At 43.2% G+C, this 18,614-nt stretch overlaps 2 protein-coding genes across 3 annotated transcripts in view; one reads left to right on the top strand and one right to left on the bottom strand.

Moving 5' to 3' along the window:
• Window positions 1–9,972, top strand: part of ITGB2 (integrin subunit beta 2) — a 42,497-nt gene extending 32,525 nt beyond the window's left edge. For both annotated transcript variants that reach the window (XM_081016727.1, XM_081016728.1), the window contains 7 exons: window positions 972–1,112; window positions 2,200–2,387; window positions 2,937–3,181; window positions 4,612–4,831; window positions 6,036–6,241; window positions 7,171–7,337; window positions 8,524–9,972. In XM_081016727.1, the coding sequence (XP_080872853.1) occupies window positions 972–1,112; window positions 2,200–2,387; window positions 2,937–3,181; window positions 4,612–4,831; window positions 6,036–6,241; window positions 7,171–7,337; window positions 8,524–8,589 (1,233 nt within the window). In that variant the 3' untranslated portion in view covers window positions 8,590–9,972. The remainder of the gene's footprint in view (window positions 1–971; window positions 1,113–2,199; window positions 2,388–2,936; window positions 3,182–4,611; window positions 4,832–6,035; window positions 6,242–7,170; window positions 7,338–8,523) is intronic.
• Window positions 9,973–10,261: 289 nt separating this feature from the next.
• Window positions 10,262–17,990, bottom strand: KMO (kynurenine 3-monooxygenase). Its single transcript, XM_081019523.1, has 6 exons — window positions 17,805–17,990; window positions 16,688–16,745; window positions 12,328–12,410; window positions 12,143–12,244; window positions 11,974–12,033; window positions 10,262–10,885 (listed from the first exon to the last, which is right to left on the bottom strand). Exons 1-6 carry the CDS (start codon window positions 17,973–17,975, stop codon window positions 10,721–10,723), a joined length of 639 nt encoding a protein of 212 aa, XP_080875649.1. The 5' UTR covers window positions 17,976–17,990; the 3' UTR covers window positions 10,262–10,720.
• Between the last annotated feature and the right edge of the window lie 624 nt (window positions 17,991–18,614).

Here is an 18,614-nt window from a genome sequence, read left to right as displayed (position 1 = left end):
GCCAGACTTTGCCAGACTTTGCACTTTGTTTACATGAAGCATGTTTGTGTAACTTTCTCACAATTATGCATATTTGGTTCAAATTTCCAAATCAGTTTTCAGGGGATGGCTGCCCCCTACCCTGCTCCACCTTTTCCCCTCCCTTTCTCCATCTCCCCTTTCTAAAGCTTCCCTGATTAAAGTGCCTACCAAGCCTAAAAAAGAAATGAAACAAAAGAAAAAGCAGCCATAATGGAAGCTGAGGGAGAAAATGGTCAACAATTGACATGCTTCTCTTCTATGAAACCAGAAACAGGAGGAGGTCATTTGAGCAGTTGCAAATGCTTTCTTCCTTTCTTTGCTGTAAACCATATTTTTGTGAGTTGCCTGTTTATAAGGGCAGGGTCTTAATTAGCATGAACAAGTGATCAAATTCACTTTCTCAAAGCTTAACATTAGTTGACCTGCATCCCACTGTAATTTCCTTGGTTGAACCAATCCTAAACTTCTTTTTCCAGTAATACATTTCTCTGTTCCTTGCTTGAGCTTCTTAAAGGCACTAATCAGCTTTGCTGTGGCACGTTGGAAGTGACACACTGGCCAAATATTGTTATCTGCTCTTGGTTACATCTAGCCAGTACACACCCAGTAGTGAAGGTTTTTTAGCTTGTCAGCAGGCTATGTCCCCGATATAGTCCTTTTGTCCCTTGGGAAATTCTTCTCAAGCCTATATTGCAGGAAAAACCCTGCCTCTGCCTCTGCTTCAACATGTTCACTTAAGCATCACTGTGTTGACCTGACAGTTCTATAAAGAAAGTGCATAACTGGTAGAGATATTGGCCCTGGCTCCCTTCTTCTCTCAAGGCTCATCTTTTCCAACAGAAGAACTGAGGCAGTGGGAATGGAAGTTACAATTAATGCTCATATTTTTCTCCCTCGCTGGAGACTTGGGCTCCTATTCTCACCTCTTCCTTATTCTCATTTCCTTGCAGAGTTTGTCTTCCAAAATTATTTTGGACCATGGCCCTTTGCCAAACTTCATCAAAATCACGTATGATTCCTTCTGCCCTAACCAAATACACACCAAGGATAAACCAAGAGGGGAATGTGACAACGTGAAGATAAATGATCAGGTAGGAGAAGACTTTTCTGTTTCTATCTAAAGCTGTTCTGATTGCTGCTGCTCTGTATGTGGAGAGAAAAGAGCAGTGTGCATTTCTTCCAATACCGCTGCTTGTGAGAAGGGTCTTCACTTACTCTCCTTTCCCAAACCCCTTAAAAGTTGCAGCTGGGTTAAGCCTGTTACTTTAAGCAATATGTAGGCTTTATTTCATTATGTAGAGTTACATTGGCTCCCAGTACATTTCCAAGCACAATTCAAAGTGTTGATGCTGAGCTTTAAACCGCCTTGGCCCTGTACCCCTGAAGGAGCGTCTCCACCTCCATTGTTCAGCCCGGACACTGAAGTCTAGCTCCGAGGGCTTTATGGCGGTTCCCTCACTATGAGAAGCGAAGTTATAGGGAACCAGGCAGAGGTCCTTCTCGGTGGTGGCACCCACCCTGTGGAACACCCTCCCATCAGATATCAAGGAGATAAAGAACTATCTGACTTTTAGAAGACATCAGAAGGCAGCCCTGTATAGGGAAGCTTTTTAAAATGTTTGATATTTTATTATGTTTATATATATATTGGAAGTTGCCCAGAGTGGCTGGGGCAACCCAGTCAGATGGGCAGGGTATAAACAATAAGTTGTTGTTGTTGTTTCAACCATCACAATCATATCAATCACAGAAAAACAGGTTACACTACTTTAAGTAATATAAATGAATAGAAATCTCTGAAAACAACATACATAAATAAAATAAAAAATAAAAAGCAAACAGTATTTTAGGAGGAGGAGTGTCTGCAGAAGGCAGCAACCACACTTAATGGCCGTGTGTTTACACACCCACAAGAAAAGAGTGGGGTGACTTTTCCCTTTCCTGTCCACATGGCAACTTTACACTCACTGGTTTGGGTGGAACCAAGTGAGGCATACAGCCCAAATACATGGAAGGTCCATTGCAATTCTACTTGCAGAAGAACAGTGTCTTTTTTGGCACTTACATCCTTCTGTTAGCATGCTCAGTCCTTTATTTATAAATGCACTCCTTCATGCTTTCCTGGTGGTTTTTACATTTAATGGAGAATATTTAATGGAGTTCTTTGTTTTCTTACAGATTACTTTCCAGGTGAAAGTTACAGCAACCAAATGCATTGACAACCAAACGGTTACCATCCGGGCTCTCGGTTTCACAGACTCCCTTTCTGTGCACATGCGCGGTCGATGCAACTGCGAATGTGATGAGGAAATATCAAGTAGCTCTGACTGCAGTGGACATGGGAAAGTAGATTGTGGAATCTGCAGGTAATCAAACTGCTTCACCAATATCCTCCCTCCAAATCACAAGGGGATATGCCAGTCCTAGTGGGAAAGATTAACTATGATCACCATCTGAATAACTGCTTATGCATGTCCCACATCTGCACCTGCAGTTTAATGCAGTCTGGGAACAACATCTGTTTTCACAGAATGTGCAAACTGCTTGAGTAAATTTTTTCCTAAAATGAAAAGGAGAATTTGAGAATTTGGCAATGAGGACAATTGGGAAAAAGACCTTGAGACTTTTTTCCTGCCAAATTCTCAAGCCACTCTGGGTAATGGACTAGGGTGAGGCTGACAGAGCCCCCAGGTCTCCACATTTGGCCTGCCAGACCATTGTTCAGGTCTGGTCTGTGCCTGGATGGGTGACCTTCTGGGAATATGCTGCCGTGGGTTCTGTAATGGGAAAATGTGGGTTATAATTACAATAAAACAATAAATCTGTGCGAGTTAGGGCAAATCAACCCTCCAACAGAAACAAGTATTACTTAGTAAGCCTTTCCTATATTCTGAACATTTATTCTCTCATGTCAGCTGTTCTCCTGGCTTTATTGGAAAGAATTGTGATTGTCAAACTGGAGGCAAATCCAGCAAGGAACTGGAGAAGAGTTGCCGCAAGGACAATGCCTCCGTCACCTGCTCCGGCCTAGGCGACTGTGTGTGTGGGCAGTGTGTTTGCCACACCGATGAAGCATCCAAAAAGAAGATCTATGGGTCTTTTTGCGAGTGTGACAACATGAACTGTGAGATTCACAATGGTCAACTTTGTGGCGGAGAAAGTGAGTAGCTGACGACTGCGGGACGTGGAAATATCCTTGACTCCTTTGCTTTACTTCTCCCAGCTTCCTGTTGCCAGAGTTCCAGCAAGCTACATTTTCTACTACAAGCTCTTAAAGGGCACACAGTATTTAGGGGTCTTAGTGGACCACAAGCTTAACATGAGTCAGCAGTGTGATGCAGCAGCAAAAAAAGCTAATTCTGTTCTAGGCTGCATCAACTGAAGCCTAGTGTCCAGATCAAGGGAAGTCATAGTAGCACTCTCTTCTGCGTTGGTCAGACCCTGCCTGGAGTCCTGTGTCCAGTTCTGGGCACTACAATTTAAGGAGGGTGTTGGCAAGCTGAAACGTGTGCAAAAGATACTGTTGCCATATTTCAAAAGGTGAAAATCAGGACACAAAAGTTTTTTGGGCAAAGTTGTTGAGCTGGGTCTGTTTAGCCTGGAAAAGAGGAGACTGAGAGGAGATACGATAGTAATTTTCAAACATCTTAAGGGCTGTCACATGGAAGATGGAGCAAGTTTGTTCTCTGCTGCTCCGGAGGGTAGGATCTGAACCAATAGATTCAAACAAGAAAGGAGATTCTGACAAAACATTAGGAAGAGCTTTCAGGACAGTGGAAGAGACTCTCTTGGAAGGTGGTGAACTCTCCTTCCTTAGAGCTTTTTAAGCAGAGGTTGAGTTGAGATACCTGCATTGCAGGAGGTTGGATTCAATGATCCTTTGGGCTCCTCCAAGTCAACAATTTTGTGATTCTGTTATTCTTAGGAAGAGTTGTTTGAATAGCACAATAATTTGGAAGCTAGCCAAGCTGCTATCAACATGCCTGTTTCATATAATGGCTTACCATCATCCAGGTGTGAATATTCTTCTAAGAAACAGCTTAATTTTGCATCGTTTTACAATGGCAGCCTATTCTTTTGTGAAAGGTAATTTCAGTGTTTTGCAGGTGATACCAAGATGGTCTTTTACTATGGAATGTGACTTTGCAGAATAGAATGCAATTAAATTGTAAAGGTAAAGGGACCCCTCACCATTAGGTCCAGTCATGACCGATTCTGGGATTGCGGCGCTCATCTCGCTTTATTGGCCGAGGGAGCTGGCGTACAGCTTCAGGGTCATGTGGCCAGCATGACTAAGCCGCTTCTGGCAAACCAGAGCAGCGCACGGAAACGCCGTTTACCTTCCTGCCAGAGCGGGACCTATTTATCTACTTGCACTTTGACGTGCTTTCGAACTGCTAGATTGGCAGGAGCAGGGACCAAGCAATGGGAGCTCACCCCGTCGCAGGGATTCGAACCGCTGACCAGCAAGTCCTAGGCTCTGTGGTTTTACCCACAGCGCCACCACTTACTGGCAAACTTGGGTTTTCCAACAGAATTGCAAATACGGGGAATGCGTTCTGTCCTGAACTCTCCACTTTCTCTTTCTAGCACGAGGACGGTGTGATTGTGGGAAATGCAAATGCAATCCTGGCTATGGCGGCAGCGCCTGCCAATGTGAAACTTCAACAGACGGTTGCTTGAACATCAATGAGACCGTCTGCAGTGGCCGTGGGGAATGTCTGTGCAACACATGCCAATGTAAACCAGGCTATCAGCTTCCACACTGTGAAGATTGCGAAGGCTGTCCATCACCCTGTCCCAGACACGTGTAAGTGATATGAGAGGGACCACAGTGAAAATTACTGCGCTTTGCATGTCAGTATTTACAAGTCTCGCCTTTAGAATAGGCAGTGTTTCTGCAGGTAACAGGGCTGGGTGGGGGAAACTGATTCTGCACTGCCTCGTTTTTTGCTTTTCTTGTACGGAAGTCTCCTTTAAAGTCTGGGCTTTTATAGCTCAGTTATTCTGTCTTCCTCTCTCCAACGTTAGTGCATCAAACACACCAATAAGTTGAAGGCAATTTAGGCAGAAATAAAACATTAATACAGTATGATAAAACATAGACATAAACCTACCTTAACAAAGCTAGATAAAGGGATGAAAAACTTCTATCACTTAGAGGACAACCAGTGCCTGGGCACATGGTGCTGGTCCTGTCTGGAGTTTGCCCAAGGTGGTGCTGGCAAGTTGGCATGGGATGAATGTCTAAAGAGCAAGTTGCTGTTCCTTTGTGTTCTCACTTGGGTTAGATTTATATCTCCTGGTGGAAGCCTCTTGCCTCTAACAAATTTCCCTGGCTCTGCTTCTTAACCACACGGGAATCCTTTAGAACTTGACGGTACCTTTCTTGGTCTGCAGCTGATGTTGTAGTAGAGCTTCAGGAGTCATGGTTTTGGATAACCCACAAACAACCTGGAGAAAAATTAACTGTGCTGGGTTTTCTTGGTAGTTGTTCACTTCCTTGTATATTGAAATTAGATAGCCAAATTAGATAGGTCAAATTTATTCTGTGGAGTCCAGCAGAGTCCCCTTTTTAACATGTACATGAAATCACTGTGGGAATTTCAGAGGTGCTCAGCTAACTCACAGCCTGGGCTTAGACAAGCCTCTTTTTTCTCAGAGTCCCTGCCTCCTTTGCATCTCCTCTGCATTTGTTTAGGGAAGCTTTTAATGTTTGATGTATTACTGTATTTTAATATTTGGTTGGGAGCCGCCCAGAGTGGCTGGGGAAGCCCAGCCATATGGGCGGGGTATAAATAAATTATTATTATTATTATTATTATTATTATTATTATTATTATTATTTTATTATTATTTGCATCTGCAGTGTGAGGATGACAGTACTGGCTTCCTTTGTATCACTGGCTGTAACTGCACTGAATATTAGATTTATGTTATGTAGTATAGATCCATTGCATCTCTGTCTTGCTAAGCAACTCTTCTTGGAGACATGATTCTTGATGATTTTCCAGATCGTGTGTTGAGTGCCGTTACTTTCAGAGTGGTCCATTTCAGAAGAATTGCTCTCAAGCTTGTTCACACATTATTCTGAGAGATAATGTGATGTCCAGAAGTAAAGAATGCAAGGAGAAAGATTCTCAGAATTGCTGGATCTCCTTCTCTATGTTTCAGTTGGATGGAGAGGAGAGATACTCCGTTAAAGTGGAACCTTTAAAAGGTATGTGAGGCAAGGTGCCACCAGCTGCAACACCAGTTCCATGCTCTGGTCCCAGCACCTAGCGCCAGGGCTCAGCGGCTTAATAACAATAAACAATAAATGTTGTGTACCCCACCCATCTGACTGGGTTGCCCCAGCCTCTCTGGGTGGCTTCCAGCAGAATACATAAAACCATCACACATTAAAAGCTTCCCAAAACAGGGCTGCCTTCAGATGTCAATCGAAGGTCATATAATTGTTTGTTTCCTTGACATCTGAAGGGAGGGCATTCCACAGGGCAGGCATCACTCTGTCTGGTTCCCTGTAATCTCACTTCTCGCAATGAAGGAACTGCCGGAAGGCCCTCGAAGCCGAGAGATGCTCCTTCAGGTATTCAGGGCCAAAGCCATTAGGGCTTTAAAGGTCAACACCAAAACTTTGAATTGATACATGAGAGAATCACCAGTTTCCCCCATAAAGTCCCATTGTGAGGGGTAGGGTACTGGAACAGGAAGAGAGACTGTGGATGTCAGAGGCCTGCATCCCCCAAGGCTTCAGAGGGAGATGGCCCTCCAAATTGTGAGGTGTGGCAGATGGAGGGGCCCCTGGGAGTGGCTTCCTTTCCAAGCTATCTGAGTGCAGGTGGGGACCGAGCTCCAGGTAAGAGGCAAAGGAAGCAGAGTGGAGGCCACATAGCCAGGTGAGCAAGGCTCCTCCGGTGGGAAGTATATGTGGCCTTAAGAGAGTTCCTTGCAATGTATCTGGAGCAGTTTCAGTAGTCTTTTGCATTGTGGAGGGACAGAGATACTTGATGTGGAGCTGCCCCATTCATTGAATCAACTTCCAACCTTTCCTGGATCTGTGGTACGCTCATTCCTGGCATACAGCACACGCACCCTTTCCCTCCTCCTTCAGATGAGGCACCTTATCTGTTGTTTTTCTTTTCATAGATTGCCCACAACCCCCTAATGTCGCAGCCATTGTGGGGGGCACCGTTGCTGGCGTGGCTCTTATCGGCCTCCTCCTCCTCCTGATTTGGAAGCTGGTAACGGAGCTGATTGATCGCAAGGAATATCACCGATTTGAGAAAGAGAAGTCCAAGGCTAAGTGGAATGATGTAAGACACTCCCCTTTCAGCAGGAAGGGGCTGGAAGAAGACTTGCTAAGGCATTGACTCTTCCCTCCTTCTTCTGAGTTCTTGAGAAACGTCAGGGACATAACTTTTGTTTCCGTTCCACTACCTCAGGCAGGCCTGAATGCAGCTGCTCAAGCATGAGAAGCTAAGCTTCTCACATTAGCACACACAGGCTACGTTTCCACTGTGACCTAACTGCCTGAAATAAATAGTATGTGTTCTGCAGGCGAGAACCTCTTGTAGATATCAGGAGGTCCATTCTGCACTGTGTAGGAATTAGGCCTTTAGTGTTGTGACACCTGCCTTCTGGAAACCAGCCCCTTGAATACTCAACAGACTGTTGTATTTTGGATGGCTACTGAAGACCTTCTCCTCTCAACAAGGCTTTTAAGTTGAGATCTTTCCCATAATGCATCTGCACTGGAATTGTTTTTAAGATGTTTTGTTGTTTGTTTGCTGTCCTGCGCTTATTTGGGGGGAAGGGTAGGGCACAATCATAATAATTGCTAGTATTCTTATTACACAATTATTCTGTGGAGGGAGATGTGCCTTCAGAAAGATTCAGAGATGCACTAACCACTGATGTGGTCCTATTTATGTTAGAGTGGCATGGTTGGGTTGCTCCTCTGCATTTCAGCCACACAGGGAGTTGTGGTTTGCTACTGTGCTATATAATGATCTTCTTTAGCCACATGGATTAAATTTAGATACATTAGCTGGGTGTAGAATGGAGGAAGCGATGGGAGAGGACCAAGGACCAGCAAGTTCAGCCACACAACCTCCTCCCTGTCTTCCTAGACCAGCAGAAGAGGGTCAGTGTTTGATCTACAATGGAAGTTCTCCTTCTTGAGTAAACTGTCCCCATTTCCTCATCAATGGCTACTATTTTTAGTAGCCTTGTATATAGACAGTCAGATCATTAAAGGAGACCAAGCTGTAGTGACATTTGTCCACTTGATCTGCTTACTTAATGTGGTAGCCTGGGATACTAATAGTAATACTATTACTAATAGTGTATCTGAAGAAGTGTGCTTGCACACGAAAGCTCATACCAAGAACTAACTTAGTTGGTCTTAAAGGTGCTACTGGAAGGATTTTTTTAGTAATACTATTGAACGAGTAAAACAGAAGCACCAGCTACAGTCACTTATGATGTTTTTATTGGCAGGCTGATAATCCTCTTTTCAAGAGTGCCACGACCACTGTTGTGAACCCCAGATTCAATGGCCAATGAAGTTCAACTACAGCAACATGGGAAAGCACAAAGAAATTCTTCAGGAGGGAAGCAGAAGATATTGACTTTATTCTCCACTGTGCTTTACTCCTGTCAACCACTATCCATGTCCCATCATGTGTTTTCAATAACCCTTTGTGTGGCTTTTTTTCAAACATGCTTTGATACTGATGATTTTCTTTTCATAAAAAGGTCTCCCTGTTAAGATTGCTTAATCACACACACCATGGAATGATCTCAACTTGCCTTTCCACTTATCCTGCCCAAGGCACTCAGAACAACTTCTCCAGTTATCCACTGTTAAAGGTCAACCCTTGAAACCCAAATAGAAGGGAAAGAGGTGGGGTGACCATTCAAGCACCTACATAGACAAAGTATTTGTTGCAACAGCAGAGGTTAATACCACAGTGGTAGTAAGCCATGCATGCATGCGTTGTAGAAAGGCATAATCTGAAAGAAGTTTTCCCTCCTGTGTGAGAGAAAAGGGCTCATGCCTCTTAAGACATAACTTTCCAGCTACAGTTTTTATATGTGCTTCTATAATGCACATATAAAATAATGATAATAATGATGAAGAAATCTTCTACCTAATTGAGAAGCACCTGTTAAATAATCAGTTAAACATTGCAGTGCTACATATTATGGAAGCACATGAAACAGAAGCATGCTCTACACTATTGAATACTAGGTTGATGGGGTCCCCTGCTGTTCACATTCAGTGCTTCTAGGATGTAAAACCTTGACACACACACACCCCCTGGCCCTTTTCTGCCTTACCAAATGGCATTAGCAGGCGGGGAGAACTGTCATCTTCTTTTAGCTCTGGGTTTCTGGGCAGATAAATCTCATGACAGTCTGCGCAGTGTACACTAATAAGGTAGGATGATGAAGCCACACCTTCCTAATTCTGTACAAGACCATCAGCGCAAAAGAGACCTCAGTCAAATTGAAACATCTCGGAGAAACAGACAGGCGATATACAGTGATACCTCGGGTTAAGAACTTAATTCATTCCAGAGGTCCGTTCTTAACCTGAAGCACCACTTTAGCTAATGGGGCCTCCTGCTGTCGCTGTGCCACTGCTGCATGATTTCTGTTCTCATCCTGAAGCAAAGTTCTTAACCTGAGGTACTATTTCTGGGTTAGTGGAGTTTGTAACCTGAAGCATATGTAACCCGAGGTACCACTGTACTCATGTGAAGAAATACGGCACTCGGAACCTAAAGCCTTCATTCTAGCCTTGTGTATTGAAGTGAATAAGCTCCCAAGTTGTCAGGTGCAAGAAGAATATTGCTTGAGAGCACATAACTGCAAGTGTATAAACCTCTGTTGTGTGCCTATGATTTGCAGGTAATAAATCTCAAAACACCATTCCTGAAATGACGTGACGTGTTTTGGAGTGTCATTGTGTCCACTGTTAACATTCTCTGCAGTATCTATTGGACTAAACTTAAGATAGGGAAAGGATTGTAGCATCTTTGGTCATAACTTTATTTCTTTTAAGTAGAGAATGGGTGGAACCTTCATCTGTTTCAGAGTGATAATAAGAAAATTGAATTGTGACATGTTCCATATATGTAGACATTCTCCATTGTGCTGCAGGCAAGCCTCAAGTTTGAAATTATATATATATTTACTAGTTTCTATGTGACAAAAAAGCACCACACAAAACTGAATTTTCTATGCCAAATTTATTGCTGATTCTGTTTCTCGTTGACATTGTAGTTCAATAGTTCACTTAAGAAACTGGAAAAGTGGTTGACACTTTAAAAAAATTGGATACAGATCTATTGCAAGTTCAGTGAAGCTCATAACTTTTCTGAAACTCGCAAAATGCAGTTAATTTATACATGTCCTCTTGTGTGTAAAAGCTGATGCTGGTATTTGGGGAAGTATGGAAAAACAGCTTACAGGCCCTCAGGCTCTTGAGGGACACATACCATTTCTTTAGGAAGATGACAGCAGGGCACTCAAGTGTCTTGTTGGGTTCCATATGGATTGCCTTCTAACACTTGGATCCAGCACCATATAGCACAATTAGTCCTTTGGGAATACTTTGACGTTCTGCCTTTCCAATCAGAGGTGAAATTAAAACACTGAATACATCTCTTTCTCTCTCTTGCTTTTAACACTATTGGGTAACCAGTGGTACATTTCCAAATTTTCTGAGGCTGAGTGTCCATTTCCACAGGTTCTCTGCACATACGTCAATTTGTAGCTTAATACCATTTCTGAGCAGATAGATGCCACTTACTGCTGTCACAGCCACAGTGAGAAAGAGGCCTCTATTAATTACCTTTTAAGAAGAAATCCAATTTGAGTCAGAAAATGTTGCAGGAGGAAATAGTTTGCAATATTTTTACTAGTCTATAGTTAAATCTTTTGGACTATTCCGCTAACTACATAAGATACCATTCAAAATAAATTTTAGAATCTTTAAAGGAACACAATAAAAGATATTTATAATATTTGTATGCAAAAGACAATGCACAAGTTGCTTTAAGGTATGCATAACATATCACTCCATATTGAATTTAATAAATCATATATTAAAAACCATTCTAAAATCACAATGGGCTCCAGACATAATCATACTCAGAGTAAACCCATTGAAATCAATGGTATTTATGAATAAATTGGATTCAGCCCATTATTTTAAATGTACACTGCCTTTTGTTAAACAGATACTAATATCTGAGCATAAAACCCATATAAACAGAGCTAGATAAAGCCAAATAAAACACAGGTTCCTTTTTTCTTTTCTTTTTTGAGCAACATTCTGTCTCTTCTGTTTTTTCTCTTCCTTTCTTTCTTAACTCCATTAGGAGTGCATTTGGTTGTATTTTATTCCAAACTCTTATGTGACTCGTCACTTGGTTTATGCTGTGTGTGTATAAGTTTGACAGACAAAAGGACGTTATTTTGGTCTCTGGGGAGAGAGGTAAACTGCTCTCTCTGCTTCTTGTATACATGTACCTTGGATCCCAGGAAAGCCCTGTCATCCACGGTTAGAGGGAACCAAATGGAAGTGTGGTGGCAGACTATGTGGAAGCCTCTGGCATGACTGGCCTACCTAGATGGGCAGTTATCAAAGGGAGTAAAAGGTGTTTAATCTCCCCTTTCCAGTATAGGATCTACACTGAGTAGGACTTTGTTGGCTATATCCATGGGCGTAGCCGGGAGGGGGGCAAGGGGGCAGCTGCCCCCCCCCGACCAAGTAAAACAATAGAAATAACTAACTGACCAATCACGTTGGTTCTGCCCCTCCTAAGCAAGTCCTGTCCTCCCCCCTCCCATACAAAAATCCTGGCTACGCTCATGGCTATATCACCCATAATACAATATGCTCCCAGCCCAAACAAATTCATCTAAGATGCCACTGACCTTATTCTGCCATTTCCATCTTTGCACAGCTTCATGGTATCGAATTCTGGAGAATGTGACCTGCATCAGATTACGAAATCATACAGATAATCACTGAAAGTGGAGGGGATGGCAGCCGGGAATGAAGAAAACAAGGGAAACCCTGCAATATAGCTATTGCTGGTCTTACCATGGTGTACAGAGGGATGATAGTGGAGGGGAAGAGGGCGTGAAGAACATTGTCAATGTGCTTTCGGAAAATGAACCACTTTGAATTGACATGCTCCCGCATCTGAAACAACCAAGAGAAACATCTGAAAACATCTCTCATCGTTCAGCTGCCACCCACTCTCTATTTAACTATATGTAACTTACCTCTATATAATTATACATAGCTAAATCTGAAATTGCATGATCATCAGGTACTCTCAGCTTTGAGAACGCTGGGAGACAAATACCTGGGGAAGAAACAAGGTCATTTCACTCATTACACTGAAGGTAAGCCTTGGTTTGTCACTCAGCACAGCAGGTGCAGTTACTAATGGCTTCAATTTAGACTGCAAATTATTATTATTTCTAGACAATGGAATGGGCTATGTCCTCATCACGTGACGCTAGGCAGGAGCAAAGAATTGTGTGAAGCAGGCTCACTGAAATAAAAAGGTCTGCCTACTTCCTCTCTCCATGGCTTGAAAATGTAAAGAAAGAAATGTGCTAGATATCTGAAAGGCAAGGAAAGGCAAGGGTTTTTTGGCACAACCAAAAATACGGATTAGAAGCCGCGAAAGCGGTGATCTGAGGGAACAGGCGTTGTGGCTCCTAAAGTGTAGGTGCGTTCCCACAAGGCAAGACATTGCGATAACAGAAATAACCTTTATTGAACTACATAACTGGGAAACAGGCAAAGCAACTGCTTATATACATTCCTGAAAGCCTGGGCCACTCCCACTCCCAACGTGACTGGCTGTCTAAACTTCCAAGCTGCGAATCATGACTCAGAGTTCAAGAGCCAATGGCAGAGGCCTAAATCCCGAATTGTTCTGTGATTGGACATCATGTATCGAATCAGAACACAGGAGCTCAGAATCCTTAGTCCAGACTCAAGCTCAGGCAAACACAGACCACTGAAAACAACAGTTCCCACAGACAGAAGATGGCAAACACAAGTCTAAACAGCTTGCAAATGTACTTTGTTTCTTGGCAAGGGTGAGGGAATGAATGTGAGGGGGTAATGGAAATTAATTTTATGAAATAACCTTGTGAAATAATTCCTAAAACCCAGCAATCAGATACTGACATCTGCCAGGCAGGAAGGAAAGCAGTCAGACGCCAACCACCCCCCACCCTGGGTGTGGACCCATCCTTGGGTTCGCTATTTTGTGGCTTTGGTATTGGAAGAAACAATATTTTTCTCTTATCTTTGATTCTATAAATACTTCTTTCAACATCCCTTCTCTGAAAGCTGACTGAAAGGTTCAATGGAAAGGTTTACTTTAGAGGCAGCCTCAGCGTTCCAGGACTTTAGCCACAGGGAGCGTCTAGCAGCTACCTGGGATGCCATTGCTCTAGCTGCAAACTGCAGGGGGTCCATGGAGACATGTGCCATAAAAGCTTAAAGGAGTTTGGTAAGAATCTGGTGCTGTCAAGCTGGATTTTGAGGAGATTGCAATAAATCCTCAAGCCAAACAATACATGTTCAAGCACATGAGGATGCTACCCAGGCACTCTCATAGAGAGGACCACTGCATCATGGCCTTACGCAAATTCAATTCTCCTATCAGTAGTGTCCCAAAGTTGAGTATTTCCTTCCTTGGGGACCAGATGTCACGATGACAGATTTAAAACTGATCTGTCTATAGAATATATGCCATGAATTCCAGATCCAAGACATATAATTTCTTAGCTAAGATTTAACTATTGCCTTAAGCAATAGTTGGCTGGGGTACAGCTATTAGTTAACACATCACTCTCTGGTTCAGTGGTTGATTTGTCAGGTTGAGCAGTTACCGGTAATTCTAAGGCATGCATTATCTCACGCTCCAGGATGGGGGCGCTGGCCTCCTGAAACAGCCTCATAGATCATAGAATCATAGAATCATAGAGTTGGAAGAGACCACAAGGGCCATTGAGTCCAACCCCCTGCCAAGCAGGAAACACCATCAGAGCACTCCTGACATATGGTTGTCAAGCCTCTGCTTAAAGACCTCCAAAGAAGGAGACTCCACCACACTCCTTGGCAGCAAATTCCATTGTCGAACAGCTCTTACTGTTAGGAAGTTCTTCCTAATGTTTAGGTGGAATCTTCTTTCTTGTAGTTTGGATCCATTGCTCCGTGTCCGCTTCTCTGGAGCAGCAGAAAACAACCTTTCTCCTGAAAGAAGCTTCAATTTGCAAAGATCCTTCACTCCAGTTATCATCCAGCTCCCCTTCCCGGAAAAGGGTCGGGGAGGAAACCAAGGGAATATCCACATTCTCATCATCACCTATGGATGTGAAGGGGGGGTCCTTTATATCCAAATGAACCTAAGCCCTCTGGGATGAGAAAGGGGCAGCCTTCTTAGGTTTAACAAATTTCTTCGTTCTGCAGTTGTAAGTGTGAAGCAATTATAGCTTCTTTAAATTGTTCAATAAGCGGGGCTGGAAAAGTTTGAGGGACAGAGGCAGAGGCAACCCGATTGGTGGGAGGGGCGGTCTGAACCTCATGTCCCTGATCATCAGAAGAACATAAAAGTCAGGTTCAGATTCAGATAATGTGTCAACCTGAGGATGACCAGTAGGTGGCAGTGCATCCTTGGCATTCAAATGGGTGAAATCATTTCAACCAGCTGACTGCTCTGTCTCTGAAACTTTAGATTGAAGAACAATAATGGAAGAAAGACGCTTCCTGGAGTGGACAGGAGGAGCAGACTTGGTGCGTGTGCGTGAGGCAGTGGAAGACAGGAGTGCCTGGCGTGCTCTGGTCCATGGGGTCACGAAGTTGGACACGACTAAACAGCAGGCCCTTTAGAGGGCAACAAGTGCTTCAGCTTTGTATCATTTTCTTAAGAGCTGGCCCAGCCACAGCCTGGCTTGGCTCCATAATAGTCAGAGAAACACAAGACAAAGAGACAGACACCCTACACAGCCACAGCCCTGGACTGCAAAATCTAAGCTCTCAACTCTGTTTGCCACCATGGACCGGGAGGAGGATTGGCAGGATGCTGAATCTCCTTTTGCCACACTGTGGACCAGGAGAAAATAGGCCAAGTCCAACTGCCTCAGATACACACAAGTGCCCGTCAAGAGGTTAAATTAAGGTTACCAGATGTCCCCGTTTCCCAGGGACAGTCCCTGGATTTACAAATCAGTCCCCATACAAAATCCATTGAAGTTGAAAATTGTCCCCGGATTCATTGAAAAAAATCTGATAACCTTAGGTTAAATTATAAATGTAGAGGCTCCACTCTGTTTGCCCCTGTTGCGTGCCAAAGCAACACAGAAAGCAAGAGAAACAAACTGCCAGAAGAGAAAACAAATCCCTTAAATCCACAAACTAAACAGAAAAAAAGGACAGGAAGAAACCCTGGGAGGAAAAACCAGTGGCGTTTGCAAAAAGCCGCCAAAACACTGCAGGAATAAAGAGCATTCCTCATCTTTGCAATCAGTAAAGCTGTGAAACAAACAAAGCTGCCTCATGCCTGAGAGAGAGGCTGGAAAAACAGGAAAGGAAGAATGAAACGTTCACAGGAACCCAGGAAATTTGCAGAATGGCAGCCATCACCTCAAAGCAGGGCAAAGATAATAATGCTGATCAGAAGAAAGCAGGAATGGGGTTTGAGGAGAGGTTTTGTTTTGTTTTTTGGTTTGTTAATGACAGGGATTTAGAGAAGAAACAAGATAGACTTATCTGACAAAAATGGAAAGCCAGGAGGAATGACTGTTGCGCCAGGAAAGAGAAAAAAAATGAGGAGTCGAGGCTGCTTCACACAACTCTTTGTGCCTGCCTAGCATCACAAGGACATAGCCATCCCATTGGCTCCAGCATCCCACAAAGTATATCAAAGAGTTACCCTCCATCTTTATTTCCCCAGAATGCTTTTGGGTGCTATGTTGACTCAGACTCGGAGGCATTCTTAGAAAATGACTATGGAGCACCTGATAAACTTGGAGGTAGGACTGTGGGAGCAATGGGAGATGTGAAAGTGGATGAAGCAAGAGGCACAGCAGAGGAGGAGGGGACAGGATGGTCCTGGAAGAGGAAGGTTGTGCATGTGGTAAGGGGGAAAGGCAGATAATTTGCCCAAGAAGCTAATAACTGTCAACCCTGATATCCTTCTGAGGAGTCCAACTGGTACAGGGTTTGGGGACGCCATCTTATGGTGCCTCCACTCCTACCCAGCTGGGTATTCTCTGCTGTGCCTCATTTCCTAAAGGAAACACAGATCCTGGTAACAAAGGGCACCCGGAACTCCCTGGACTCTCGCCTTGCTGTGGAGATTGGGGTGCCATGTAGCAATATTGGGGGCAGCTTTGAATCCTAGCAAGAGGAAGCACCTGCTTGGTGGAGGTTTTCTGTAACCAACTTCCTCGGTTTCAGGAGGCCATCAGAGCAACTGTGTTTCTCGGGGTGGCAGGGAGGATGTGAAGAAGAGAATGTTTGAGAAGAGGGCTAACAAGCTGGAATGACTCTTACAGCAGCAGCTTTCATTCAGGCTCATGAGGAATATGGTCTTTCGTGACAGAAACATATACTCACATATATCATTTTGGAACTGGTTCATTAACTCATCAAAAACCAGGCAGTCTTCAAATCCCTGAAGGAGGAGTACAAGGGGGAAAAACAGCTTAGGATAGGACCTGTGGGCTGGATCAGATGCTTTGAATTCAGAAGGTCCCAGAGTCAAACCCCAGCATCTCCAGAAAACCTGGAAAGCAGCTGCCAGCCAGCATATTTCATTTCATGTTCATTTCACTTTTAAGAAACCATCTTTCTATATTGCTATACATAAAGCTGTATATATGTACACCCCCCCCAAAAAATCATGCGTCTTATAACAATCTCAATCCAATGCAAATGTTATAACAAAAAATACAGCTTTAAAATAAACAGCTTATATAAAATAAAGTAATAGCCAATAATGCATTTAGGATATTACACAACAAAATTAACATTCAAAGTATCAATATATAATAATTAAACAGAAATTCACTTGGCAATTACAACAAATCATGACTAGACTATAATCAATAAAAATAACAGCAGCGTCACAATATATAAAATATCACAATTCCTAAAAAAATGGGAAAATATTGAACTGAGCAACAAAGTCACAAACCTTATAAAATTACAAAATGCACTAACATAACTGATCATCCAGTCCAGATCCAGCATGTAATCCACAAGACTCTTCTCGCTGTGGACAACCGGACTGCTTGAGCCACCCACAAGGCCAAAGGAAGACCACAGGGAGCTACCCTGAGAGCAGATGTCAAACGCATAAACAGCTCTGTGATTTTCAAAAGACATCTGAAGGGAAGTTTTTAGCGTGTGATGTTGTATTAGATTCCTCTAACAGAACGCTCACTAACGTCTGGCCCTTTTCACAAGGAAAAATGGGGTGCAACAAACTGAGCTGCTAGTTTGGTATGCTTGGGACATTTTGTCTTCAGTCTTTGCTTTACTTTTTTTAATTGGGGAAGAATTAGCCTGAAGTGCCACATATGACAAATCTGCGTTTCAGTTCTAAAAGCCAATAAACACTACACGGCAATTTTAAATCTTTTTAAATAAAAAAGAAAAGGATTTTTAATTCCCCAAGTAATGTAATTACAGAGAGGGACAAAGGAATGGCGGAGGTGACGCTCTGACTCACAGCGTTCATGCCTTGTCCGTAGAAGGGCACGACTGCGTGGGCCGCATCTCCCATCAGCACACAGCGAGAGCCAAGGTGGAATGAGGAGCACTTCACAGAGACCATGGCCTGGGCTGGTAACAAAAAGTAATCTCGCATCAGTTCTTGCCTGAAATTGAAATAGCAGAGCATGTATCAAATGCTAAATATGGCCATGTTATAAACCTAAGATACAGAAGGAAATGGTACACTAGTACATTTTCTACATGAAAGATTTTCTGCAGGCAAAAGCGTGGCTGAGGCTTCCCGAGGGTTTCTGTGCCATTGTAAATCATTCCTTCTGTCGATGTTTTGTAGCCATGAAAGAAACATTGATTAAAGCTTAATCCAGATATGGGAATGGGAATTTAATCAGAGTCACCAGGATTTTATAACTTGGGGTTGGAGGGAAGCGATGGGCAAGTTCCTCCAGGCTTGTTTTATAGCTGGTCTAGTCTTTTGAGGCTTTCTTGGTAAACATCCAGAGTAAGTTTTATTTATTTATTTAACACATTTATATGCCATATTTTATCAATTATTTCAAGGCTGTTTACAAAAAGATTGTTGCATGGGGATGATTTGCTCTGCACTGGAAACTCCTCAGCTCCTGTCAACTTTTCCCTCACTATCAGCTTAAAAACTGCTCTGCCACCTTTTTGATATGAGGCCCCAGCAGTCTGATTCCATCCTGCTTCAAGTGGAGCCAGTTCCCTTTTGCACAGGCCTGGCTTGTTCCAAAACTCTCCTGCACAGCACCACTCTTTCACACACACATGGAGACCACACAGCTGT

The sequence above is a fragment of the Podarcis pityusensis genome, assembly GCF_964106645.2.
Source record: "Podarcis pityusensis genome assembly, chromosome: 1".
NCBI classification, from domain to species: domain Eukaryota; kingdom Metazoa; phylum Chordata; class Lepidosauria; order Squamata; family Lacertidae; genus Podarcis; species Podarcis pityusensis.
The sequence above is the reverse complement of the archived record's forward strand: the minus strand, read 5'-3'. Positions and strand labels throughout refer to the sequence as shown.